The sequence below is a fragment of the Crinia signifera genome, chromosome 5 (assembly GCF_055691185.1).
Source record: "Crinia signifera chromosome 5, ASM5569118v1, whole genome shotgun sequence".
Lineage (NCBI taxonomy): Eukaryota > Metazoa > Chordata > Amphibia > Anura > Myobatrachidae > Crinia > Crinia signifera.
Window position 1 is genome coordinate 288,824,270 of NC_139221.1, and position 15,231 is coordinate 288,839,500.

A 15,231-nucleotide genomic window follows, 5' to 3' on the forward strand; every position below is an offset into this window, starting at 1 on the left:
CTTACCCAACTGCTGATCATAAAAACACTGCTGGAACGGAAAGAGCTAAGGTAACCATTTTAGCAAAAAGCCGAAATTGTTCTATTGATTATGGAGAAGAAAAAAACAGAACTGTTTTGCTGAAGAACATGAAAGGAAACTGATAAACAGTGTACTCTAATGTGCAGGGAATCATAAACCATTGTATACAACCCGTTGTTCTCTTGCCAACTGCTTACATTTACAGGGCTCTCACAGATTTATACTTTTACTAGCACCTCAAAGGTAGTAATAAAGTCTGACCTGCAAGTCCAGCAGTAACAAGCATGACATTTTATTAAAAAAAAAGAAAAAAAAAGGAGGCAAAAATGTATAAATCTAATTTTTGCAGGGACACAGATCTGTTTAAAATGTGGATATGGAGAGGGAGCTGTGAAGACAGATTGGAGGTAGGAGCAGACAGGGACTGAAGTGGATAGTTTGTGGTCTAAAAGACAAAAAAACCTGCAACACCAACATTCTACCTTTTGCGCTGTGTAACACAAAACTAATACGGAGTTACAAAATGAATACAGCATGCAAGCAAATTTCATTAAGAGAGAAAAATGAAGTTCATGAATACGGTCTACAGCCCTAGTGGTATATCCCTAAATGCATTACACTGTATTATGTTTGCACACTTCATAAGCTAACGCAATTCCTCTACCCGAGGACAAATTTATTTTAACCTGTTAAAATAATGAATATTTCAGCCACTGCCGACAACGATAGATCATTACTTTATACTAATCGTATATACAGTACTGGTTTGTTTTACCCACCTGCCACCAATTTGAATCTTCCCTATTAACTATATGCAGAATTTCGCCTTTGGAAAACTTTAATCCAGCTTCTTTGCAGGGAATCAAATTATCACTGAATGGATTGTAATCAAAATGACACTTCACAAAAACCTAAGGTAAAGGGAAAGACAAACTAATTAGAATCAATTAACAGTGTATGCTATTTATGCGGCAGAATTTCAATACGGTGATTAACCCTTTGAGTGCCGACATCTGTGAGATGCGCAAAAAAAATTCTGGTAAAAATTTCACCGTCACTCACATTTGTTATATAAAATCAAATAAAAAATATTGTATAAAATAAATTATATTTCGTAGATCAGTGGCGTCAAACTCACGCCCCTACATCTATTGTGGAACTACACATCCCAGCATGCCCTGCCACAGTTTTTCCATTCCATCATATAAAATATGTGGCTGGGCATGCTGGGATGTGTAGTTCCACAACAGATGGAGGGCCATGAGTTTGGCACCACTGACCTAGATAATGTAAACATTACAGATCAAGGTGATGAATAAAAATGTTCGCTTGGCCATTTTCACACCAATTTAGACAAATTCACTTGGCACTCAAAGGGTTAAGGTAAGTGATCCCTGGGAGAGATATTTAATGGACTGAACCATAACTGAAAGCAGCCTCTCTCTCCATCATGACATTTCAGAGGTTTCTTGGTTTATCATACCTTTTCCTTGTTTGCACCTTATTAACACCATCACTGCCAATATTATTTGGGTTGTCAACATATCAATAACGATGTAGTATCCACACAATATAACAAAATAATCTCACTCATTTTTTGAAGACTTAGCATTTCCAGGAAACATCAGATTTGTCACGCGAGGAGCAATGTACTGAAAATGTCTAAAAACAGGTAATACTGTTTTTCTAACCGCCACATAAAAAGGAAGGTAGGTGCCAGTGACCACTTGAAAAAGGAAACCACCGCTTTCAAACAAGTGCCCCAATGTTACTGAAGCCTGGATGTGGCATATATTTACCTAACTGGACACCACGCTGATCATAAAAAAATTAAAAAAACTGAGCTACTCAATGGCTCTGCCCAAAAAAAAAAAAAAAGCGGTTTAATGGAGCTTGTCAAATCTCGTGTGTGCCGGGGATGGTCCCATACTCACAAAGCGCCCATCTTTGGCCCTATAGTTAATCCATCCTCTGTCCTATTGTCACTGCTATCACTGCACTAAACCCACTGAAAGCCTTCACCTCCACTTGCTACTGGGGTCCAGTCTTCAGCTGGCCCTGGAGTCACAGGTTGCGGGGTCCTGTTTTTGGCTGCCCGCAGCACTGCTAGAGCTACTTCTCGTCAGCTCCCAGCCTGCCTAGACCTCTGGCCTTCCAATGCGACATTCCAGTAGCCCCTCCTCACCCTCTGCACCAATGACCCAACAACCGAGGACCAAACGTGTCCCTTCAGCTCTCCACAATAATCCTGATATTTTATTTAGTATGTTTAATTTATATAGCGCACTTTCTCCAACAGGACTCAAGGTGCTTTACAGACATTAAAAAACAATGCACATAATAGAGAGGATGTTGGTGGAACAGTAACAGACAAGTCACAGACAAAAGAAACCCTTGAGCACAAAGTAAGCATAATGCAGTGTTGGTGCAGCATTTTGGATAACTTCCATGAGTTGTGTACTCCACCATGACTAGGTACCAGGTGCGGCAGCCATTGTAGGCGCTCTGTGTAGGATTACCCTGGGTGGAATAGATTACCCCTAAAAGAAATTACCCAAAATGGGAGATTTCAGTGTATACTCAGGTCCATGTATTTTTCATCAAATCCCCAAGTGCACTACAAAAGTTACACTGTAGGAGGCGAGTCATACAAGGACCCAACGCATATATTAGAAAGTAAATGCTTGTGTAGTAATATGATAAAACCTGCACAGAAACATCCACGTGACCCACATCCTGCCCGCAGATAAATCATCTGAGGCAACCATCTGGGTGTACTGCAAAGGGCAGCGCTGGCAGTTTCTTATATAGAAACCAAGCTGTGGGCCTCACTCCCCACCTGAGAACACTGGTGTTGCAAGTGAGCTCAAAACACCATGGGCAGTATTCAATGCCACCGGCGAGGATCGCTGAAAACAAGCCATCCTCACCACACAAACCCCCTTTCCGGCTGCTCGCTGTATTTCAATACTCAGACGGCGAGCTATCTGCACTGCTCGCATTGAATATACCCCCATGTCTTCGGCCTTCTCAAAACCAGTTCTGCCCAAAGAACAATAAGAAAGACCAATATGTAGGGGGGGGGGGGGGGGGGGGCTAAAATGCCAGGGGCTCACCTCATTTCTCTCACTACCTGGAGGAGGACAACCATATATCAGAGCACATATTAGGTCAGCTCTTATTATAGGACACGTCAGTTTTTCCCTAATATGTGCACGCCTTCAATCCTTGTATGCCTCACCCCCCCTTCCCCCACATAGTGCAACATTAGTAGTGTGCCACCTCATCTGGATAAAATGATTATCACATGGAGTGACTATAATGCTGGGACCTTACTCCAAGCGTTAGGATGCTGCAACTGCCCTTTTTGAGCAGTCTCTTCTTAGAGGATCCAATCCCCCCAGGGTAATCCTACATAGTGCATTAATACAGCTGCCTCACCTGGTACCTTTGATGGGTGGTATTCAACCTTTATAAGTTATTACCCAAAAGCAATGCTTCACCCATATATTACTCTTATTGTGTGTCTAAAGGTGCCCACACACTAGAAACATCTTAAGATGTGTGCATAAATTAGCCTTGAACTTAGTCTGTCTTGGACAAAAGATTTCAGGCAAGCGCACATCTTCACCAAAGATTTCTCTTAAGATCTAGTGAGTGGGCACCTTTAGGTTTTTTTTTTTTTTTTACTGCTCAATTACTTAATGTTTTGTAATCTGCTTTTTCTGCCTGTAAAGATCCTTGAGTGCCATTGGAGAAAGAGCGCTATATCAATAAAATTATTATATCGCTGTCAACTTCAAGCCAAAAACAGCATTGCCCACTTCAGCATGGAAGCGTAACTTGGCAGAATAAAGTCCCCAGTGCTCCATTCACATAGGGGACACCTTAGTATGCTGTTCTATTAATAGACACGTGGCATTCTGGGCCAAATTGTAGCAATGTGCACAAATGTTTTATTTTGTCAAAATAGTTTAGATCTAAAATGGACTTTATATTTGGGCTAGTGAAACTATGAAGTCTGGCAGTCATACCTCACTGCTTGCAGGTCTGGGATGACTGCCACTTAAAATTCAAACAGGACTATTTGCAGAAAGACCATTAAAGATTGATTGTCTATATCCTGTTCATAAAAAGAGAGTGGACTGCTTGCGCCCGCTCTGCTTCCATGGCCACTTGTAGATTTACTGGTGTCACTAATTCCCCTTTCACACCGCAGCTATAACACGGTATATTGCCGGTTTTAAAACATTACAGCTGCCATGTGAAAACTCCGGATTGAATTTACCGGTTCTAGAAAACCGGTATTTCAAAACGGTTTAAAAGGCGGATCCTACACGGTTCTGAGCTGTTTATTATGCAGTGTGAATGGCTCAGAACCAGTATTTAGTACCCAGGCAGCAGTGAACACTGAGCGGGTCGCTTCGTGCATATGTAATGAGCGGGACCCAGCGCAGTGCATATTTAATGACCGGGTCGCCGTTCCCTGCATAGGTAATGAGCGGGTTGCACCAAACTATTTCTATAAACTATTTCACCACAACTGTTTTCTATGGGTGAAACTGGTTCAATGTGAAAGTACAAAAATGGTAATTAAACGGTAATATACTGTTTACATGCAATGTGAAAGGGGTTTAACTTGCCCTGACCCGTTTTAAGAAACGTTTTAATTAACGGGTCTAAGCAGGTTTTGCGATGTGAAAGCAGCAAAACAAGCTAGGCAGTCCCTTGACAGAGTTTCCATCTGTATCCAGCCAGCAATTGGGCCTGTCTATCTGACATCAAGTGCGGCTGTATGTGACTCCCTCTTAAAATAGGTTTTACAAAGAAAAGTATGCAGTTTCTGGTGTGCTCTTAAAAAATAAAATCAAAATGTCCAAAAAGAAAGTTAATAAACAGCTCAATATTACAGTAAAAATGAATCTGTATTTTCTGCAGCCTTTTCAAGAATCCTTAGTGCATTGGAAAGAGGTCATTGAGCAAAATAATATCACAGCAGAAGGTCTAAGCAAATGATATACAAATATGTAGCTGTGCTTATAAAACTTGCAGATATGCTGCCTCTTGCTTAAATTGTCTACAGTCTAGCAAATCAAAGATTTATTAACACAGACCCAATCTTATGTAGGGAAGAAGGAAGGGATATCGGAGGGGGATTAAATTCCCAGTGCAGCAACATAGTTTCTGTGTGAAATTCCCAGAGCTATTCAATTGATTGCAGAACACTGAAGTTTAATAAGACAGCTATTTGCCCAGGACTTTTGCAACATTATTTGCAACTTCCGATGTAAGTGATATGTCCCATGTTTTTAACATCGCAACTAGTCCCGAGGGTGCAAGCAGGTGCTAGTTGTGTGCTTACAGCACAGGCATTTAAATAGCACTGGATACTTCACCACATTGGGAACTGAACAACCGCCTCCCTTAGAAGGTACAAAACAAGGCATTATGGAATTGAAACACGCATCTGCTATTCAGTTTCAAAAATCTCCATCTTCCGTGTGAATGATGAGACCTTTGACTAACTTGTTCTGATGCAAATGCTTCTGTTTTTAAAGGCTAATAGCTATGGTTTGTACAAATAAGCCACGCAGAAGTAAGATTTCCAGATATACCAATCAAGAGATTTTAGATGCATGTAGATTTGGAGACATATTGAATGTGGGGAACCAAGGACAGTTCAGAGTCGAGGATGACCCCTAGGTAAGAGGCTTGTGGGGTAGATTGTTGGAGAGATCAGGATGGTAACTGTTCTTGGCTGGTGGGAAAAGAATTGATTCAGTTTAAAAAAATATTGAGTTTGAGGTAGCAAGAAGACATCTAAGATGAGATGGCAGAGACATATTCAGAGACTTGGCCCAAAACTACTGGCGACAACTCTGGGGTTGATAGCTAGATATGAGTTTCATCCGCATACAAGTGATACTGAAATCCGAAAGAGCGAATTAGTTTTCCAAGAGATGAGGTATAGGTTGAGAAAAGCCGAGGAACTAAAAACGGAGCCTTGCGGAACTCCGACTGCCTGAGGTAGTGAAGAGGAGGTAGAGTCAGAGAAGCGACACTGGAAGAGCGATCAGATAGGTAAGATGAGAACCAGGAAAGGGCTGTATCATTAAGACCTAGGGAGTGTAGTGTTGGTATGAGAAGAGTGTGATCCACAGTGTCATAAACAGCAGAAAGATCTAGAAGAATAAGTAGAGAGTAATGGCCTTTAGCCTTGGCATTGACCAGATCATTTAGCACTTTAGTCAGTTCTGTCTTAGGCAATTGTGTTTTAATGACTTGTGCAGGTATATTAAGAGGTAGGGGAGTAGAAGGATAAGAAGAGTGTGGATAATTCCTTTTCAGTTGTGGGCTCAAATGAAGAGAAAGTGCCAGAGGGTTCGGGTGGGGAAATAAGTAGGTTAGAGGCTGCAGAAGAAGAAGAGCATCCCATTTCATCTCAGATGTTATCAATCCTGTCCTTAAAGTAGGAGGCAAGTTCTTGTGCACTGATGGTAGCTGGTGGGGGAGTATACAGAAGAGACTTAAATGTGTTAAAAAGGCACTTTTAAAAGAAGAGAAGAATACACACACATATACCGGTATATGTAATCTGGAGTTATATTCAATGTAAGATCAGGACTATATTAATGCTTAAGCCTCTGTACATCTGAGCCCTCCAGATATAAACGGACTTTGCACTACTTCACATAAATATCCTTATGCTGGGTACACACCAATAGATATATCGCCCATTCCATTAAATGGGCGATACAGCTTTTGTGTATCGGTGGGAGCATACACCCAATATGTCTGAACGGCTATGTTCATATACATTGTCCCAGCACAGCTGATGCTGGTATATTAGTACGCATTGTTGTATGTACAGGTTACCCACCACTGCCCATACAGTGGCTGCAAGGACTGACATCATAGCTGTCCGCAAATATTTAAATGCCCTGCCAATTGTGAAGTCAGGAAAGACATCTACTGGCATATTGGTAAGTGTGTATGCTTACCAAATCGTGTGCAGCTGCCTTAAAGGACATATACAAGATTGATATGGACTGCAGATATGGACTATACTGTATAGTCCATATTAGTAGAAAACATAGTGCATATGGCACCGTTTGTTTACAGCATGGGGTCGATATCACAATAAGAAATACACTGTGCAGGCAGCACAACTTAGATGGTGTACAATCTATAGCACAATATAGTTTAAATTGTACATCATTAAAATTGCAATATCAGTAGTTCCGGCCTCCGGTGAATTCAAGACAAATCATACATCATAGACAAATCTTCACCTTAACAGTATATCAGATGGCAGAGAGACAGCATTGAAACAGGCCAGAAGACCAGTCAAATTATTTTTTTGTCAGCTTGGAAATACATTGTATTGTTATCATAGGGAGGACATGAGTTTGTGTGTAATGAACTAATTTTTTTTTTTACTAACTAACGGTTTGGATATTAAAGCTATAAAATAACGTCAGAGCAGACAAACACTATAAAGTTTTGTTGCAACAAGACAGAAAAACAAAAAAGCTTCCCAAGACATAACTACCGTCATTATAATCAGACAGACACACTCAGAGCCGTTTCTCTCCAACTAACCTTACACCTCCCTTCTGCACATACTGTAGATAGGCTAATAACAGATCAGCAGGGAACTGTAATAGCATGAGATTGCTGGAGGTGTGGGATACCGGACGGTCTCAGACATTGTTTTTAAAGTGGAAATCATTTACAGGGCAGAACCATGAGTCGCATACGATTGCCGCTTAAAAAAATAAAATAAAAAAATCGGAGATTGACCGTCGCCATTACATTTCAACCCAGATTTCAAAAGCTTTTACAACTTTTAAAAACAACCGGCAACGCTGGCAGTGTGTTATCCTAAAAAGTTGGGGTTAGTTGCATTTTGGAAAGCAGACACGAGACCAAGTAAGAAGAACCATGCTCAAGTCAGCTCACAGTCTGGAGGAGGAAGGTAATGCTGAGAACAGGAAGTCAGTGCGTGTATGGATCATTGACCATATGATCCATGCGAGCACTAACATCCTGTTATCTCAGCATTATCGACAGTGTCTAGGTCCACCCCACAAGGTTGACAAGCAAAACGGTTGGTGCGGAAATGTTGTAAATTTTTTGGAGAAAATGTGTAAATTGTACCGCATGGACCCCCATTCATGCACCATGCAGGCTTGCGTTGCTTGCTATGCTGCAGGCCATGCACTTTACCATTCCCAATCGTAGTCTGCATGAATGGTAAAGAGGGGAAAAAGGTCAAAAATTTAAAAAAATGTTGGCAAAAACTCATGTTGACATTTTGCTTGTGTCGATTAACAGTTGTAGACTTTTTCACACTGATGCATGTTGATCCAAAGTTCAGATCCTGTTAGTGTAAACGTATCAGGTTGAGAGGTTTGAGTTATAATAAAGGAGGTGGTTTTGAGCGAGTACGGAATTGAAGGCTTCACAGAGAGTATGGACAGTTGTCAGAATTCCATAAATGGGTGAAGTCCAAGAGGAGGGAAAAGATGATAATCAGAATGGGAACGAGGAGCCAATTAGAGGCTGATAGATGGAGCAGAGTATATTGTGACAAGGTGAGAGTTATGAGTGTGAATGGCATTCTGGAGGTTGCAGGGAGCTAACGTAGGAATTTGCAGAGTGGCCATTAACGTACTGAGGAAACAAGCATTTTAGCTGCATGTGCTATTTATAGGCTTACCATACCATCCCTTTAAACTGGAAAACTCATGGATTTGATTCTATGTCTGGCTAAATTTAAGCCTGAATTGCAACTGGTGTTAATCAGCCAGAAAACCGGCATTAATCCGCCACAGAACCGGCATTAATCCGCCACAGAACCGGCATTAATCCGCCACAGAACCTGTATAATTTACGTGTGGGCGCTTAGGAGGAGAAAGAGTTGCACGGTGGATGCACACCAAAGAAAAGAGATAATCCAAAGAGAGGAAATATAAAAAAAAAATTTGGTTCTTAAAAAGGTTAAATTTTAAGAACCAAATTTTTTTGAATATTTCCTCTCTTTGGAATATCTATTTTCTTTGGTGTGCATCCACCGTGCAACTCTTTCTCCTCCTAAGCGCTCTCTTAACTACATTGCCCGGATAGCACCCATCGCCAAATGATACCCAATAAAGGCGATTGAAAATCAACTCCCTATTATTATAAAAAGGGATACCTTTCCAAAAAAGTGTGTGCGGACCAATCCCCCCTCCCTCATCCCCCTCAGATTACTATAATTTACGTGTGGGCCTGTTTAAAAGGAATAGCACAGTAAGCCTGGTTATTTATGTTTTAAATATATTTCTGAACTTCAATAAAGGTAGATCACTTCTGCTTATACTGTATGCAATAGAAATAAAACGAGCGTCCTTAAAGCTAATTGGCAAGGCTGTATAAGAAAATTGCTGCGTCAAGCTACTATATATTTGTTTTTACTAAAGGCTTTAGAGAAACTCATATGATAAGAGCAGTCACATAATGTGCCTGACTCAGATACACACAAGAACACTTTGCAGCTAGATCTCGTGATTTTCACAAACTTTGCATATGTCAGGGCCTGTATACACAACTCAGTAGTCTGCATCAAAGCTGTTTGCCTTCTGTGGCTGAGTGGGTGTAGCTGGCCGTTCACACGTAGGCTACTGTGTACATGCAGATGGAAACGGTTTCCATTCTGAGGGGGGGTATTCAATGCTTCACCGCTATTTCCAACGGGGGCAAATAGCGGCGGGTCCCTAATCAATGCTGTCTTTACCGGCAGCATTGAAGAGGGATCACGGCAGAACGAGCTCGACTTTAGAAGCTGTCGGGCCGTTCTGCCAATAACTGCCGTGGATTGTCGCGATCCCGGACATGCCCACTTATTGCCGATATTTGAATTGACATTGAATCCCGCCTGCCGATTTATTGTCAGGCAAACTGCAAAGGGGCCCGAATCACGGCTGACGGGAGGGATTGACAGCCGTGATCCGGGATTGAATACCCCCCTGAGAATCTCTTTCACAAAGGATAGGGCTGGTGTCTATCACTAACAGCTAACACACTAACAGCAATGATGGCTACTTTCACAAGCAGAAATGCAGGGACACTACAGCTGCAACAGAGGACTGAATACAGGCAAAATATATATACATTTATTTCAGAGCATTGGCGCTATTGGATGCAGGGTCTAAAACAGGGGTGGCCTCAAGATCAACCAACAGTGCATGTTTTCCAGGCAACCTGTGGATCTATAGTAGGAATGAATGCAGCAGGTTTGAAAATGTGACAGTTAGTATTGACTACATATGTGCAGCAGCTAGGTGATTTGGAAAACACAGACCGATGGTAGATCTCGAGGACCGGTTCGGCCACACCTGGTCTCACAGCATCAATGTCCTATGAAACTTTTTTTTTTTTTTAATTTTTAACAAGTTTAAGTTAAAATGACAGCAAACAACCAAATGGTTTGCTTACAATAAAATATATTGTGCCGATAAATTTATGAAAAATGTGGAATTCATTGTCCAATTTAACTTGTGAATATCTTCCAAAATACCATTCAGCGCTTATATGCAACTACCCCTTACAGGGTCTTTGAGAAACTTTCTACGCTGTTCTTGAAACCACATATAATAGATCAGTAAAAAAAAAAAAGAACTGACAGATGCAAGTAGGCCGCCATAAAAATATTAAGCGCAAACCCTTCAGGATAGCAGCGAGCAAAGCCCTTCACAAAGCAGACCTGAATAAAATCAAGAATACAGTATGTGCAAATATGTACGTGCAGGAGGGGCGTGGCTTGGTACGAGTTAGAAGGCGGCAGGTTCCCTGCACTCCTGGCATTTATACTGTATAATCTCCTATTTTTATCCTGTTGGTAGCCCTACTACCTGTGCTGACTGCGGGACACTCCACCAAATTGTTGAAAGCCCCTGGTGACACACAGCGGCCTTTATCTATTGATCCGGCGGTGACACCAGCTGCGGCCTACTGACATCGCGGACCCGGAAGCCGGGGTTCTCAGTACTGAATACATTCATACTGCACACGGCGCTCTGCTGCGTGGCGCCCTGTTCTTGGAGGGCTGGTGAGCTGGGGTGATCAGCGCTGGTGGTCTCTCCGGAGCGTATAGCGGGGAAAGCGGCTAGTGGTCTCACCTGACACGCTGCCGCGGTCCGCACGGGGGGGGGGGGGGGGGGGACCGGCGCCATCTTGCCCCGCTCGCCCGTTCACTGGACTGTGGAGCTTGTTGTGGGGCGCTTTGGATCTTGTGGCTGCTGGTTGGTGCCGGTGCAACTTGGACTTCCCTGACGGTTTTTTAATACTTCTCAGTGAAGCTGTTTGGCGGCCCTGCAGTGGTGAGTGGTGTCTGACACGGCACACCTGATGTGTCGGCGCCATTGCCCCTGGCTGGATCCTCGGTCAAGACAATGCTGACTAATCTACCTTTGGATTCATTGGCTACTTATATACTGTAGCACATAATACTGCCACTGTCCCTCACGGCTAATTGTCTCCTGTACACACTTGGTGGCGTGCTAGCCGCCACCATTTTACTCTGGGTCTATCTTGCTGACAGCTTGCTTTTCTGATAGTCCTATAAAGCCTGCTACGTGTGCTTTCTATACATGACCATGGAGTCCTCCCTACAACAAATACTAAGAGCGATCCATGGCTTTACCATTAGGCTTATTCATCAATTAGATAATATACGGGGTGATGCCACAGTCTCTAACATGCAACATTGAACGGTGTGATGCAGTTTTCCCTGTGCCTATTGAACCACTGGCCCTGCATGCTCCTATACCTGACTCTGCTCTGGTTATACACTCCTCTGTGAATCCACATAAACCTGAGACTGTCTGCTGCAATGCACCCGAGAGTATTGAAGACAGCAAGATTCTTATTCGGGACCCTCTATTGCTGTTGTTGGCTAGGTTAAAACCCTTCAAGATGATTCTTGCCTATTTTCAAAGTTCTCCTGTTCATCCACGAATGGAAATGGACTTACTATTGTAAATCTGCTTTTCCGGGGGATAGAAAATTGGCCAGATTAATGCGTTTCCTTTTAATTTAGGTTGTCCGATCTAACTACCTTTACCCTTTATTATTTTTATTATTAATTCATGTTTTCTTTTTATTATTTTCTATTTTACTTTATCCGACTATAGGTGGGTCTATGTATATAATGGCCTTTGGGCCATTGCCCCTAATGGTCCTTTTGTCCATTACTTGCTCATGGATGGGCTTTGAACTATCATTGCTTAATTAAGTGTTAGACACCTGGCCAGAGTAGTGCTCTTTGTGCTATTATAATTTAAAAAGCTCTCTACATTTGTTTCTATCCTTGTGTATATCCTGTTTAAAATAGGCTATATTTTTCCTTTGCTGTCCACAATTACAGATAATGGGGATGTGGGTAGCTTCTGGTAAAGTACACTTAAATGGTCACTGGGTCACTGTCCCATTCTATCCACTTAACTAATATTTGTACACTGTTAGGTAGACTATACATTGCTGCTGCCTTGTCCTATTGGTATATAATTGGCAGTCATTGGGTCACTGCCCCCATTAATCCATATGTCTTTGATCCGTCTAGAGTGGGTGGGAGGGTAGGGGGGAATGTTATAGATAGTGTAGTTTAGTGGGAGAAGGGTTAGTTCCGGGATCCAAGTATTTCCTAGGTTGGGGTTAGGTTATACAGGGTGGGGGTTATGTGGAGGGTTGATTTGGGTAATTTGTGGGATGGTTTGTTTTGGGATTTAGCATAGCTTAGTCTGTTTTTCTTTTATGTTGTTAGACATAAATATTTCATTATAATACTGGTTACTGCTCTGATGTGATGCTATCCTAATCAGGCATAGTACAGGTTAACTATGTTTGCCATAAGATGAAACTGTTCACCTAATACTCCCTTCTGTAATGTGATATCCTGTTATGCCTATTTATAACTATGGCCTGTCTAACCTGAATGGGGCCTTCAGGTGGACGGCATGTTATTTTCCAGCTGTGAAGATATTATATATATATCTGTAACCGTACTATCTACTATTTGACTATGTATCATCTTACCATGTTGGATGGCTTCCTGTCGCTTGTCTATGTTAAGTTTATTATAGGTTTTGTCTGTTCACACAAAAACACAAAAATAAAAAATACTCAATTAAAATATGTACGTGCAGGATCGTAGTTTGGATTTGCATAAAATAATGAATCTCTTCTATATACTTTACTATAGCAAACAGAAGAATTGTCTTGTGGTTAATATGTTTGGTGAAGACATCCACAACATCAGTGTTACATGACTTGGGATTGTCAACAATATCCCTGAGCTTACTGGTAGATGACATGCGTGATCAATGACAGAACAAGGACCTGGGCGCACATCATACAGACATATCTGATTCAGTTCTCTACAGCACCTTCCTAGTATATAGATCTATATATTTCCTCTTGTGGCAATGTTTCCTGCATCAGAATTTAGGAATTCACCACTGTAAAATATTCAGCAGGCGGAGAAATGGTTAATTTGGGCTCTGAAATCGTGCAAACAGAGAGTCAAATGTAAGAAGTCTGGAGAAGTGAGAAAGTGAAAACGCAGCAGTAAATCAGCTTAGTTGTCAAGTTACAGATGGAGCCGCTCTCTTACAGCGGGGGTCTGGCGGTTGGCTCACCCACCGCCAGCCACCACCCCCCTAACCCTGCCCGTCTCCCTGAACCAGAGACGGGCAGGGTTCACATTCCCCGCCCCCCGGGAAACAGCTGCCTGAGTGATAGGCCGGGGTGTGGTCTATGGTAGGTACCACTGGAGCTTTCCGAAGACTTTGTACTATGCTGTGACACCTGTATGCTGTAACCTTCCTTGCTTATGCTGGTTACCTGGTAAGCTGTGTACCTGCTACAAAATAAAGACCAAGGCTTCAACTTATCCAGTGTATGCGATTCCTTGCCACAATAGTTGTAAAGCAACATTTTAAGTATTTTCGAAACAGTTTAGTAAATAACTATACATAGAAAAAATAATTTAGTATAATGAACAAGCATTGTTTTGGATTAAACTGAAAGCATTCGGGTGGCAAGATTGGCACCGTAAAAGTTCTAATTACCTAATTAACACCACCTGTGCAGCCCATGGGTAATTTGAATAATCTTCTGCTAAATCACAATTTGAATAAACAGCCAAATAAAGTCATATTTTATACAATCAACTTTAGATATAGAGGCTGGCAACAAAACTATTACATTTCTTCATTCTCCAATATACAAGTAGGCAACCAGATGCTCTCACTAGCTGTTGAGTTACAAACTCCCAGCCAAACCGCTAAGGCGTTCAAGCCATGTTGTCGCTAGTTAAACACACTTTGTCATCTCTGATTAATCATTTGTAACTCTTTAGTAACTCTGCTCGTGCAATAATTGAAAAAAATGTCAATTGCAAAAGTAATTCCTGGTTTCATAAAGGCCAACATGACATCTGATTCTAAGAAATAAAAACCCAACACCGTATTATAGCCAAACAATTGCTGCAAATCCAAAGACTGTAGCATTTGATGTTAGATGTTTAATCCAAGTAATACTGTATTTAAAAAATAAATAAAAATAAATTTGTGGACAAATATATTCACCCTTCAAATCAGTTTGGCTATAGGCAGCAGGCTTTCGCAAGTTATACCCCTTTCACACTTGCCAGCCGGGTCGCAAGCCGGTTCTAAGTTCCGGGTGCGACCTGGCTTGCAAGTGCTTTCACACTTGTCACCCGACCCGGAATGAAGTCGGGTGGGTGGCGTCATCTGGAGGCTTGGCCGGGGTGGCGCTGGGAGATGTCAGCACCTCCCAGCGGCTCATTTTCACTGCAGTGAACGGGATCTGGGTCACCCTGACCCGGAATACCCGTTCACACTCACCGCATCCCGTGTCGATTCCGGAATCTACCCAGGTCAGGAACTGGGTAGAAATCCCGGAATGCTGAACACGGGATGCGGTGACAAGACACTGAGCTAAATCCCGGGTTGATGCGCGTTCATGTGCCAAAACCCAGGATATTTTTGCAAGTGTGAAAGGGGTATAAGTGTAGAGGTTAGCGAGCACTTCTGTGATAATCGAGAATTAGGCCGGGTGAATGGTGTGAGATGGGCTGCCACGTTTAAACACTGAATTCGCACGCTTCACTGGTAATTGAATTCCCCCCATAAAGTATCATACAAA

At 42.1% G+C, this 15,231-nt stretch overlaps 1 protein-coding gene across 5 annotated transcripts in view; it reads right to left on the reverse strand.

Moving 5' to 3' along the window:
* Positions 1-15,231, reverse strand: part of PALS2 (protein associated with LIN7 2, MAGUK p55 family member) — a 105,917-nt gene that overhangs the window by 42,880 nt on the left and 47,806 nt on the right. For all 5 annotated transcript variants that reach the window (XR_014475077.1, XM_083189197.1, XM_083189199.1 and 2 more), the window contains exon 6: positions 801-932. Coding sequence is in view for 4 of the 5 variants with exons in the window: in XM_083189197.1 (XP_083045323.1) it covers positions 801-932 (132 nt within the window). In the remaining variant the exon portion in view is untranslated. The remainder of the gene's footprint in view (positions 1-800; positions 933-15,231) is intronic.